Source organism: Marmota marmota, unplaced genomic scaffold (assembly GCF_001458135.2).
Source record: "Marmota marmota marmota unplaced genomic scaffold, marMar, whole genome shotgun sequence".
Taxonomy (NCBI): domain Eukaryota; kingdom Metazoa; phylum Chordata; class Mammalia; order Rodentia; family Sciuridae; genus Marmota; species Marmota marmota.
Window position 1 is genome coordinate 7,711,031 of NW_025999962.1, and position 13,327 is coordinate 7,724,357.

General features: G+C 60.2%; 1 protein-coding gene across 1 annotated transcript in view; it reads right to left on the reverse strand.

Moving 5' to 3' along the window:
- Cacna1i (calcium voltage-gated channel subunit alpha1 I) overlaps nt 1–13,327 on the reverse strand; it is a gene marked incomplete at both ends in the record, with an annotated part of 82,331 nt that overhangs the window by 5,498 nt on the left and 63,506 nt on the right. The window contains 12 exon segments of the mRNA XM_048802981.1: nt 5–236; nt 940–1,061; nt 1,663–1,741; nt 4,140–4,210; nt 4,859–4,992; nt 5,783–5,892; nt 6,961–7,112; nt 7,886–8,078; nt 9,734–9,823; nt 12,017–12,142; nt 12,367–12,493; nt 13,106–13,290. Of these exon segments, the coding sequence (XP_048658938.1) occupies nt 5–236; nt 940–1,061; nt 1,663–1,741; nt 4,140–4,210; nt 4,859–4,992; nt 5,783–5,892; nt 6,961–7,112; nt 7,886–8,078; nt 9,734–9,823; nt 12,017–12,142; nt 12,367–12,493; nt 13,106–13,290 (1,621 nt within the window).

The following is a 13,327-nucleotide window of genomic DNA, read 5'->3' on the forward strand; positions in this document are numbered from 1 at the left end:
GGCCGCGGGCTGGGGCCCAGGCCATGTGCCATCTCCAGCTCGATCTCGGCGTCCATCTCAGCGTCCTCCTGCGCCTCCTTGTTGCTGTCGTCCAGGTGTTTCATGAGCACGGCCACCACCACGTTGATGAGCACGAACTGCGCGGTGAGCACGAAGCTGACGAAGTACAGCGGCGACACGAACTGCAGGCTGCTCAGGCAGCTGTGCTCCTCCTGCGTGCAGTCCCGCAACGTGTCCTGCGGGCGGGAGCCATGAGGTGACAGCCAGGAGTCCGACCCCCCCCAGGTCCTCACGGCCCCCACCCCACCTGGCTTGTGGTGGCATCTGCGGCTTCAGCTGGGTCCCTAGTGGCCCTGCCACCTCCCTGCTCACTCCACCCACTTCACCCCCTGCTTCCCAGGGCCACCATCAGGCCCAACCAGGACATCCAGGGGTCTTCTAGGGGGTCTGTCCCTGCCGTCTGGCTCTTAGGTCACCTCAACCCCCAACCAACAAAGCAGGGGAGGTTTCGCCACCTGCCGGGACCCCTGTGAGGGGGCTGCTCCTCCCGCCTCCTCCCAGCCGCCCTGATGTCCCTCTCACTTGCTGGGGTCATTCTAGAGAGGCCCATGTGGGATGCGGAAAGGGACACTCGGCTGCCAGTCTCCACCCAAGGAGGCCAAGGCCTCACCTCTGTCAGCGGGTGACAAATGGTGCCTCCCCATGTTCCACCCTCCTGCCGGGCTCTTGCAGAGGTCCGTCCCCTAGAGAACGGCACTACCTATCCTGGCCTCAGAGCCACCTTGCTGGGCCGCAGGGCCCCAGGCAGGTCCCTCTGCTCCTCTCCTGTGTGCAAGAGGACGCTGGGTGTGCAAGAGGGTGCGGTGACTAGCAGGAGTGGCACCTGCACTCAGTTCAGAACACGCCCCCAGCCTCCCTCCCCAGGCCGCCCACAAGCACCTTCATGATCCCGTTCCAGTTGTCGCCCGTGGAGACCTGGAAGAGTGTGAGGAAGGCCATGCCGAAGTTCTCAAAGGTGGCGTGCCGGCTCATGCCCTCGCAAGGGTTCTCGTCATTGCAGACTGAAAGCAGAGAGGGGCTCAGCCCGTCCCACAGACAGAGCCTCCTGCACAGCCCAACCTGAGGGGGCCCCCAGCTTCCTCCCAGATTCCCCACCATGACCCCCGGTGCGTGCAGACTGTCTACAGCTAGAGACACCGGGCTAGGGAGGTGCTACGCAGGCTGGGGCTCAGGTTCAGGAGCATCCAGCTTCTCCTCCAACCCAAGAATCAGGGCTGAAAGAGGATGGGGTGGGGTAGGGGCCAGCCCCTCAGAGAACCCACTTTCTGGAGCTAACCTCGGGGCTGATCCAAGGGCTGAGCTCAGTGCCACGCTGCCCTCTGCCCTGTCTGGGCCCCTCTGCTTGCTGGGGAGGTCCTGGCTGAAGAAGGACACTGGCCCAGGGGCAGGGGATGACAGGGTCCCTGGGGACCAGACAGCTGGGGCCTAAGGGACCACCACAGGCCAGGAGCACATGTGGGCCAGGGGCCACCCATAGAAGCTCAGGCTCCACCCACCGGGGCATCTCTCAGTACAGTGACAGAGTGGAGGGGTGGCTCAGGCTCCCCCAGGCTGCCAGGGCCTCCTCCAGCCCCACCCCAGCAGGCCTCAGGGGTCACTCACCCAGCTTCCCAAAGAGCTCCACCCCCAGGGCAGCGTAGATGAAGAAGAGCAGCATAAAGAGGAGGCCCAGGTTGCCCACCTGCAGGGAGAGGCAGGCGGGGCCAGTGGTCAGCAGCAGAGGGGCTGGGTGGGCAGAGGGCAGGGGCGGTGGCCCTGGCCAGGGAGGGTGCAGCAAAGGCCCAGCTGTGTGCCCATGGCTGCCCCCGCGACCTCCTGGAGGGTGGGCGGGACAGCATGGGCACAGAATAATGAAACGCTAGCCAAGTCTTCACCTGTTTCCACACCCGGCTGGCTCATTCGCATCCCTGAACCATCCTCCCAAGCCACACCCACCCGCAGGCCACGCCCAGCCACGCCCCTCGGCCCCGCAGGAGTCTGCGGCAATGCCACCTTTTTGCGAAGCCCGCCTGGATTCCCCTGGTGGAATGAACACATCCCGACAGCACCACTGTAACAGGTGTGCCCTGGCACTGTCCTCTGCAGGTCTGGGAAGACCCTGCTCCTAAGGACTGGGTGAAGTCCTCTGTGGCTCCTCAGGCCAGCGCGGGGCCTCGGAGAGGAACAGACAACCCTCACGGCCCGCAGCCCGTGGGCACAGAACACCAGAGACGCAGCCAGCGTGGCGTCCCATGGCTCCCGCGGGAGGACACGCCCCAGATTCCAAACCCTGTTCCATCGGCCCGCCTGAGACCGCCTTCACCTGGAGCCACCGATAAGGTAAGGCCCATCTGTCCCTGCCCTGGAAATGCCATCCCTCCCGGGCCCTCCGAAGGCCCGGTGAGTGGGATCAGGCGCGTTCCTGCTAATTGCTGAAAGTGAGCCCCTGATCACGAAGGCTCCAGAGCAGTTTCCTTCCCAGCCGCTCTCCAAGCCAGTGTCTGGCTCATTAAATCACTTTCCGTTCACTAATGAGACAAGCACTTAGTGGGCACCTCGGAGGCGAAGCTGGCAGCTGAGAAGGATCTGGCGTGGCAGAGGCCCTCGGAGCTCAGCTTCTCGCCCTGCTCAGGCCCAGGGTTGGGGGCTCCTTAACCAGGGTCCCTTCACCTTCCCATCAGTCTTCTCCCTCCACCCCAGCACCCCAGGGCCTGGATGGCCTCCACTCTCCCCTTCATTCTCCTCACAGTCATCAGGGCAAATTTCTAAAAGGCCTCCTTTGCCCAGACCCTCCTGTGGCACCCCGTCCCTGCAGGATAACGTCCAAGTTTACTGCCTCAGAACCAAGGTCTGCTGTCCTGGCCTGGGGTTCCCCTCCCAGCCTGATCTTGAACCTGGGACTTCAATCCTGTGGGAAAGGACCCCGTGGTACCTTTGCACACCCTGTTCCCTCTGTCTTTGCTCAATGACTCGTCCTCACGCCTCAAAGCCCAACTCCTGGGTCACCTCCTCTGAGGAGCCTTCCCTGAGGCCTCCTCCCTCTGCACGGAAAGGGTCAAGGTCTCCTTGCCACCAGGCTTCACGTACCACTGAGGAAATGTCCACTGTCCACACAGCAGATGTCGTGGGCAAGCTCCCCCCCCGACCCACGGACACACTATACTTGTCATGTGCTCTCCTAAAGTGCTGACGTGACTGTAATGACCACCGTCTACCTCCTATGGAAAGCTGGACCCTCCTGGACCTCCACGTGCCCCGCGCCAGTGCAGCACTGGGGGCCAGGACAGGGTGCTCAGGGTCAGAGCTCAGGAGAGGGGCACAGCAGGGAGCCAGGAGGCTGGGCACCCACCACCACCACACCCGCTCCCACCTCCAGCTGCTCAGCCGGCACCGCGTGGAGCAGGCTCTGCCTGTGCTCTGCGAGCTGCCACCGTGTGCAAACCTGCCCCGGCCCCCCAGCCTCAGCACTGCCAGCACCCCCTCCACGGGCAAGGAGACCGAGGCAGGAGAAGGTCAGACGCATGCCTGGCGCCCACACTTTGATCCCAAGCCTGGTGGCTCCAGCTCACTTCCTGCCGCACACCCCCAAGCTCTGCACCCCACCCCTGCCATCTCCCATGTGTGAGGGGGAAGCCCATCTCTGAGCGAATGCCCTTCCTCTCCCACCAGACAGGAGGAGAGCCTGTCACCCTCCCTCTGTAACCAGGCCGCCAGGAAGCTCACACTAAACTTGAGAAGAGAACCCACTGGCATCCCCAGCAAGGCCCCCACCTTCCCTGGGCCGTCTTCATTCCCATTTTGAGTGTGCTGTGTCTACACCGCTGGTCTTAAGACCCCAAAGGCCCTTGAGACTGGGTAAGTCCTAATGAATCAGTGAATGCCCCGGGGGCTCAGTGCCCAGGCCACCTGAGCAGAGCCCCAGGCACTGGGGAGGGGGTGGCAGTGGGGCCTGGCACACACTGACTGCTCAAGGTCCCCCTCCCAGGCCAGGGTCTCATTCTGACCCCTCCCTCCACACCACAGGCCATGCCTTCTAGGTGAGCCTCAGAGTCCCCTCCCCTGCGTGGCCTCCCACAGGTTCCTCCTGGAGCGACTCTTACCTGGGGCAGAGCCTGCACCACGGTGTCCAGCAGGGCCCGCATCCCCGTGGCCATCTTCAACAGCTTCAGCACTGTGGGTGACACGCAGCCCGCTGGCTCAGCCCAGCCCCAAGGGACTGAGTGTGCACAGCATGTGCAGATGTGTGCGACGGGGACAGGTGGGACGTGGGGGAGCCTGCAAGCTGAGCCTGCCCTGCCCGTGGCTGCCCCTGGATGCCATGTCTGGGGTGTGCACAGCCCGAGGTGGGGACGTGGGTGTGAAGAAGCCATAGGGAGTGGGTCCGAGCAGGTGGGAAGGCGCGTGTCATTAACCCCGAGGAGGCAAAGGCAGCCAATGTGAGCACCCAGGACCCCTCATCCCCTCGGGCGAAGGAGGACTCGTGTCCCTCCTGAATCTCTGCACGCCCTCCCCACCTCTGGGGAGAGGCAAGCGGATCAGAGGAAGTGCTGAGGACTGAGTGTCCCCAGCCCAGCTTGGCAGAAATGCCAGGCAGCCACTAGAGCTCTGTCAGTCTGAGACTAGACACAGGGATCATGGTGTGACGAGGTGACAGAGGGTGGGCACAGGTGCGAGGGGCTGGGCACTTCCTGGCTCCTGCTCTGCTCGAAAGAGAGTCCCTCACGTCACCCCGCTGCTGTAGACTCTCCCTGGGAATGGGGCGTCTCATCCTGCCCCTACTTGCCCCCCGTTCCCTGCCCTGGCAGCCGCTGCCCCTCACCCCGGGCAATGCGCAGAACCCGCATGATGCGGATGATGGTGGGGTTGATGGGCAGGGCGGCGTTGATCTCAATCTCCTCCAGTGTGATGCCCATGACGGACAGCAGCACGATGGCCAGGTCCAGCTGGTTCCACCTGCTCAACAGGCAGAGGGCAGGAGTGGGAGTTGGGGGAGGAGCGCTCTGGCCCAGACACACGGTAGCTGGGGAGCCTTCAGGGTTCCACCCTCCTATTGTGGCCCTCTGGGATCTGTGACCACCTTCCCAAACAGCCTCCAAATGCACTGATTCCAGTCCCCTCTCTATGCCCCCATGACCTCTGCTCCCCAAGCAAGGGGTCAACCAAGCTAAATAAACATCTCTGGCCTCCTCAGGGTAAGAGGCATAGAGCTCCAACTTCTAAATCTCAAACTTATTTTATTTTTTTGGTCCTGGGGATTGAACTCAGGGGCACTCAACCACTGAGCCCCATCCCCAGGCCTACTTTGTATTTTATTTAGAGACAGAGGCCTCACTGAGCTGCTTAGTGCCTCACCATTGCTGATGCTGGCTTTGAACTCGGGATTCCCCTGTCTCTGCTTTCCGAGCTGCTGGGATTACAGGTGTGTGTCACCGCGCCCATCCTAAATCTCAATATTGAGCCCACCTTTTCCCTTGGACCCATTGATCATCTCTCTGAGCCTCACTTGTTCTCTCTGAAAAGGAAGATTAGCATGCGGGCTTGGAGGCCGAGGGGAGCCTGGTGGAATGCCCTGCACCCTAAGGTGAGACCTAAGCACTTCCTACTCAGGGATATAGGCAGCCGCTGGGAGCCCCTGGCCATCAATGTCTCGGTGCTTATTGGTTCCCCTCTGGCTTCTGCAGGTCTCTCAAGAGGCCAGGACTGCTTCTCCACCCTGCTGCACCCACCCAGCCCAGTCACTCACCGGTCCTTGAAGAAGCGTCTCAGGCCAAATGCCACCAGCTTCAGCACAGCCTCCAGCACAAAGACCGTGGTAAACATGTAGTTGCAGTACTTGAGGGCTGTCTCCAGGGACTACCAGGGGACAAAGAGAAGCATGATCCAGAGCCCATACCTTGCCCCAACAACCTTCTGCCAGTCATAAAATCTCTGCCTTTTAGGAGAGAATTTAGTCCATTCATGTTTAGTACAAATATATGCATACATACATGGGCACCTTCCCAATGGGGGCATACACACACACACACACACACACACTATCTGTATATGTGTATATATATGTTTATATGTATGAATACATATATTTGCTTTATTCCTTCCATCTTCTTTAATGTAGATTATTCATTTTTCATTGTTGTTCCCTGTTACTCCTTGTGCTGGCTTGGTGCAGCTGGTCCTCTTTGGAGGCAGTCTGGGTTAGCAGTCAAGGACTTCCTAACCGGACAGCATAGATATGAATCCTGGCTTAACATTTACTCCTTATTCACTGTGTGACCTTAGGTGAGTTCTTGGTCCCTATGACAATTTCTTAACCTGATTGTGGAAAATAACAGCACCTGTCTTGGGAAATTACTGTGAAAATTAAATGAGCTAATGTTCAGTGCTGGGCACAGCATGAATCCTGTTTCTTCATGTCAGTTTGGAAGTTCTCTGTGTCTGTTGTCCTACCAGGGTCTCCTTCCTTTCCCTTCATCCATAACAGTGCTACCACTCAGAATTCCTCCCCTGGAGGCTCTTTCCCCTTTTCCTCCCAACTCCATTAAGTTGAGGTTTTTAGAATACACTTGCCCCTCACATTCTCCTCGTGCACCTTGTCTGCAATTCTAGGAACTGGTCACGCTGTCCCAAATGTCACCTCCCCCACCCACCAGGCACGAGTGGCCTTTCCCTCTGACCATTCCGTTGCGGGCATCTGCCCTACCAAGCTGTGAGCTCCCTGGGGCGAGGCTGTCCTGAGCTCCCTCGGGGCGAGGCTGTCTGGAGCCTCCTCCCCCTGCAGTGCCCAGCACAGGGCCCCACATGGAGGGGTGACTCAGATCCTGCTATCAGCTGACCCCCTGCCCATGCTGTCCCTGTGGTGGGGTTCTGCTAAGGTCCCATTCTCACCCTGTGACCGTGAACTGGGAGCAACCCTGGGCTCACCGTGGGCTGGTTGTAGTGCTCCAGGGACATGGTGACCACGTTGAGGCAGATGATGAAGGTGATGAAGATGTCCAGGTAGTGGCTGGTGCACATGGAGTGGATGAGCAGCCGCGTGTGACAGTAGGTGGCGTAGTAGGGCAACCTCTGGGCCTCTGCAGTGGGGAGAGTGGCCCAGACCACAGTTGGAACCAAGGGGAAGGGAACAAAGCACAGAGGGGCTGGTGCTGGGGGTGGAAAACCCCCTGGTCACCCAGGCCCTGGAGCAAAGTGAGGCCCCCCAGCCAGGGTGCCAGGAGGGGAAGAGTGAGAGGTGGCGGAGGGAGGCCAAGGGGGCAGGACACAGATTCTCACCAAACACCCCAAACATGGCCTCAGCAGGCACTCTGGCTCTGCTGCCAGATGGGGGTGGACAGGGGGCCCATGGCCCAGGGCCAGGCATCCAGATGTTGGGTTTTTTGTTTTGTTTTGTTTTTGTCACTGGGGATTGAACTCAGGGGCACTGGACCACTGAGCCACATCCCCAGCCCTAGTTTGTATTTATTTAGAGACAGGGTCTCACTGAGTTGCTTAGCTCCTCGCTTTTGCTGAGGCTGGCTTTGAACTCTCGATCCTCTTGCCTCAGCCTCCTGAGCCACTGGGATTGCAGGCGTGCACCACCATGCCTGGCCAGATTTTTTTGGTTTTGCCCTCTGCCTGGACTGAACCACCTCCAGCCCTGTCCTTGTTGATGGTGGGATAGTGGACTCGTGCCACCTGGTTAGGCGGAAGGGCCAGGTCCCACCACCAGGATCACATCCTTTGTTCCTTCCAGCTCCCTGGAGGCTGGGGTCAGGCCCAAGCCTCGGTTCCAGAGGAGCATCAGCTGGGGTCACGGGGCCTGGCTGGGCGACAGCACGCACCCCGGCCCCCCGCGCTGCCCACTCACTGCGCCGCTTCTTCTCCAGGCGCCGCAGCCGCTTCTCCTCGCGCCGCCGCGCCTCCTCCGCCTCCTGGTGCTGCCGGCACTTGTGGAAGTTCTCCACCACCACGCCCACGAACATGTTGAGCACGAAGAAGCTGACGATGAGCAGGAAGGAGATGAAGTACAGCAGCATCCAGGGGTTGTGGTTGGTCACAGGCTGCGGGGAGCAGAGCCAGGGCTGAGAGCTGAACCGGCACCGCGCGGCCACGCGGGCACCCGACTCGCCCGGCCTGGGCTACAGGGGGACTGAAGCAGCGGCCTCCAGGGCAGTTGTGAGGTTTGAGCGAGGCCGTGGGCAGAGCGTGCGCACCCCTGGCACAGGAAGGGACTCAGCACAGAGAACCCTTCTCCTTCCCGAATCTAACTGCTGGCTCCTGGGCACATCCACCTGCCCTCTCATTCACCTAGCCATCCACTCTCCTCGGCAAGCATCCAGCCTCCACCCATCCACTTACCCATCCATCCATTCACCCATTCATTCATCCACTTATCTATTACCTACCCCTTCACTTATCCATCCATCCATCCACCCATCCATCTGTTCATCCATCTGTCCATCCACTTATCTGTCCGTCCATCTATCCATCTGTCCATACACCTATCCATATACCCATCAACTGATCCATCATCCATCCACCCACCCTTCAGTTATCCAACTATCCATCTATAATTCATCCACTTGTCCATCCATCCATCCATCCACTCACCCATCTGTCCATCCACTTATCTGTACATCCATCCATGCACTTGTCCATCCACCCACCCACCCTTCATTTATCCAACCATCCAGTTATCCACCCCTCCCCACCCCCACTCCACTCACACATACGTACACATATAAACACACCTATACACACACTTATCCATCCAACCAGAAACAAGGCAGACAGCAGAGGGGCGGTCACTGCCTGGCAGTCTGCATGTGCCCATGTACTGCTGGGGTGGGGGACAGAGCACACAGCAGGTGCAGGAAGGTGCTCCAAGTGTCCTCCCCACCATGCCCCCAACCACCTCCAGCTCTGGGGTCTAACCAGGTAAGACCATAAGAACAAGAGCCAGAGGCCACTCACAGGCCTGGAATCCCTGCAGCCCAACTCCTCCAGAGTGGGCCTGTCCTGACCTAGACGCTGGCCCTGCTCCTCCCAGCCAGCCCCTCAAGCTCCCTAGGTCTGGACACAGCCAACCCTGGTCAGCGTGTGTCTTGCCTGAAATCACTGCCTAGACGCAGAGGGGACCTCTGGAGCCAAGGCCCAGGCTTTCTCTCAGGCCCAGACTTCTCCCCGACCCTTTCCACCCTGTCCCTATCCCCAGGCCCACCCTCACCCCACAGCCCAGGAGGGGCCCCCGGCATCCTGAGCAGCAGGACACGCCACTCTCCATGGCTCCCTGTGCCCTCAGGACGAACTCCTGCCCCTTGCCATGGCCAGGGGGGTCTCATGGACACTCAGCTCTCCTGGCCTCCTGCCTCCCCGTGACTCTTGCCTGGGACCTGCTCTCCCTCTGCCGGCTGGTCAGCCCTCCCTTCTGCACTTGGCCTCCTCCCCTAGAGTCTGCGCCCCTCTGGGCAGGAGCCAGCTGGGATTCCTCTGTACAGAGCAGGGGTTCTAGAAGGGAAGGGAACCATGGCGTACACTAACACTGGGTGACGATCAGCCAGGACCTGAGGCTGTGCTGTGACAGGCTGGTCACAGGTGTGCTGGGGCTGACCACGGGGAGACACCAGAACCCCTGGCACAGGCTTCAGACCACCGGACCCCAACGGCGACCTACCCCTCCCTGCTGTTCAGCCCCACCCTGCCCCACGATGCCCACCTGCTGGTCCACAGCCACAGCATCCAGTCCGTTGTACATGATGTTCACCCAGCCGTCCTTGGAGGCCAGGACAAAGAGGGACATCAGAGCCTGGAAGACAAGGGAGGGAGGGCACGAGGTGAGGGACAAGGGGGCTCAGGCCACACCTGCATCTCCAGCTCTCCATTGTAATGCCTTTGGGAGGCAGAGGGACAAAGAGGGCTTCCCTGTGTGGCAGAGCTATGCTCTCAATCCACAAACCTTCCTGAGGACCTACTGTGTGCTTGCCCTGTGCCCTATAGCTACTGTGCAGGAAGAAGAGCCCAGGGTCTGAGTTCCAGCTGCAGTCCTGAAATTAACCAGTCGTGTGATCGCAAACACGAAAACTTGTGTGCTCCTGTTCCTCACCCACCAATGGGAACCAGTAAATGCCGCTGGGAGGAGCCACTGAGATTTTAAATGAGAAGCTTCCTGACAACTCCGGGGGTGCTCCCTAGGCCGCCCTCGGCATCTTGAAGTCAGGATCTCCTGACAGAGAAGCCAGGATCCCTGGCTTACCGCCCAGCCTTTGCCACTCACTGGCTGGGCGACCTGGGGCAAATTCCTTGAGGTCTCTGGGTCTGTAAAATATGAAAAGGGGATGGTCCACGGGAGACAGCCAGCCAGGGCTCCTACATGGATGTCAGGCCAGAGTCCTCGTGTCCTTCAACTGGGTCACAGGCTGGTCCCAAATCACCCAGCACACAATCTTGCACACAGCAGGTGCTTAACCAAGGTTTTCTGCACTGAACTTGGGTGAGGGCTCCTGTGCTGTCCTTGCAGAGCAGAGCACAAGGAGGGTTAGGGGCCACAAGGGCCCCCACATAACCAGGGCTGCCCAGAAGTCACGGTCTGCCCAGGAAGCCCCCTCCCCAGGGCAGAGAGTCACACCTTCCCTTGTGCTCCAGCCACCCTGGGCCAAGAAGCCAGGCCCTGCCCGGCCCACCCTTCCCACCCTCTAGGGCACAGCTCCCATCCTCTTCCCCTGCCAGGTGGGGAATGGTGCTGAGGGTGCCCCCAAAGTGCTCAGGCCGAGTGGCAGGCAGGCAGGGGACGGCGAGGAAGTACAGGAGGCCCCTAGATGCCAAGGCCCCCACCGCTGTGCCCACTGAGAGTTGAGGATGCAGAACAGAGAGGATCTGGAACTTCCTGAGGGAACAGGAAGTGCCCCCCAGGGAGTCAACCAAGACTCAGCGCTGAGCACACCCGCTCGGGGCTCCAGGGAGTCAGCCTGGGGTCAAGTGCAACCAGAATGGAAAGACCAGGTCCTTCTAAGGAGGCAGGAGCTGGCGCTAGGTGGGGACCTGGGACCAGGAGCAAGCTCACAAAGGGCCCCCCCGGCTTCCTTCAGCACCCTTCCCTGTTCACCAAACACTGAGTTTATTAAACACTCGATGGCTGCCCCTGGAGAAGGGGTGGGGCGAGCTGACAGCAGTCAGTTTCTGACATGGTCTCCTGGCCACCACAGCCCCTCAAGGTCCATTGGCTCCCCCCATAGCTGGTGTGGGGGTGCCCAGTCCTGTGAATGAGAGCTCGGGCGACCCAGCCAGGGGCTGCCCAGAGAGAGCGTGGGAGAGGGCGGCCCAGATCTTGCTCCGTCCTTGGGAGCCCCAGGGCCAGGCACTCTCTGCCTGGGCCACCTGGACCTAGCTCCTGAAGGGCCCTCAGAGGGACTGGCTGTGGGGAGGGGCCCTTTGGAGGCAGCTAGCTGAGGACTCTCCTCTGGGGCACTGCCCCTGGGTCAGGCCTGGCAGGCCTCCAGGAGAAGAGACCAGGGGCACAGGGGCTCTGGTGGGGCCTGCCAGCCTGGATGGGGTACAGACAGGGTGGGTGATGGTGAGGGCACCCACCCTGGATCGAGGAGCCTGCCACCCTGATGGCTCCCACAGCTGCTGCCCCTTTCTACAGATGAGAAACCAAGTTTCAAAGAGGTCACGCCCCACTCCACAGCAGAGCTGGAACGCACAACCAGGTGTAGCTGACTCTACAGCTCGGGTCAGGACCCCCTGGGTGGGGGCAGAGGCCAGGACCAAAGTTCAGTGAAGAACTTATTGCGGGCCAGGCACTGGGGGGGGGACCTGCATTCGGAATCTCAGCCTCAGACTACCTGTGAGGGCCAGTTCCTCCACCCGTTTTGCAGAGTAGGAAACCTGGGCTTGGAGAGAAGTCACAGTCCTGGCAGGGCAGGACTGGAGCCAGCTCTGAGATCTCAGGGCCATAGGCATTGAAGAGCTGTCACCCCCAGGGGGCGTGGCCAGCACACACCTGGCCCAGGTTATCGAAGTTGTACTTGTGATGGACCCAGCGGTAGTTGGCAGCCATGCAGTCAGAGCGGTTGGTGATGTTGCGGGTGTCCACGCCCAGGCAGTGGTAGAACTTGCCCTTGAAGAGCTGGGGATAAGGGGGGCAAGGTCAGTGCTCCCAGGAGGAGGGGCATTGCAAATCACAAGAGGAACCCAGGCCTCAGACTGCATCTACCCAGCCCGCCCTGTACTCAGGCAAGGACCACGGCCCCTCCACTGGGTTCCCCTGAGCCCCAAGGTCAGCCAGCACAGGTGGGGCCTCTGCCCTGGCTGTGCCCTTACACAGCCTCAGAACCCTCCCACCCCCCTCACCTGCACCCCCAAGATGCCAAAGATGATGAAGAAGGCACAGCAGATCAGGACGATGTTCCCAATGGGCTTGAGGGAGGAGATGAGCGTCTCCACCACCAGCTTCAGGCCAGGGGCCCGGCTGATGACCCTGCGGGCAAGGAGGGCGGGGAGCTGTGAGCCCATGGCTGTGGGGAGGCAGCCAGGCTGAGTCCCCGAGTGAGTTCCAGGACTGAGCCCACTAGGGCATGAGGAAGACAGCAAGGAACCAAGAGAAAGCAGGTGCCCAGATGTCAGCAGACCAGGGGGTGAGCCAGGCCGCAGCCCAGATCTACAGGGAGAAGGGCACCTGCCCTCCCGTCACTGTGCCTAGTCCCAGAGATAGCAGTGAGCCACCCAGAGACAGAAACAGGTAACCAGGTGGTGGCGGTGGGGGGTGGTACTGAGGAAGGATGATAGGAGTTCCAAGCCAGCCTCACATCAACTCAGCCAGGCCTGTCTCTAAATAAATACATATACATTTTATGTATATATTAAACGTATATTATATATTCACATAAATGCATACATATGTATGTGTGTATAGAGGCGGGGCTGGGGATGTGGCTCGATGTTTCTTCAATGCCCCTGGGTTCAATTCCTAGTACCAAGAAACGAAAGAAAGACGTGCGCTATCGGAGGACAAAATGAGTCGCATGTCACAAGGGCAGGAGTGAGGGGCCTGCTTAGACCTGGGTGATTTGCACCGGGGAAGGGTCCTCACCGCAGAGGGCGTAGGGTGCGCAGGAGCCGCAGGACTCGGAGGACCCCCAAGATCTTGGCTCCCCCAGCCGAGGCCAAGGACACCACGATGTCGATGATGGACACGAAGACGAGGAAGCCGTCCAGCACGTTCCAGCTGCTGCGCAGATACGCCTGCTCCCCGAAGTACAGGCCCAGCGAGACCACCTGGGGGCGGGGCGGGGCGGGGTCAGGCCCAAGGCGC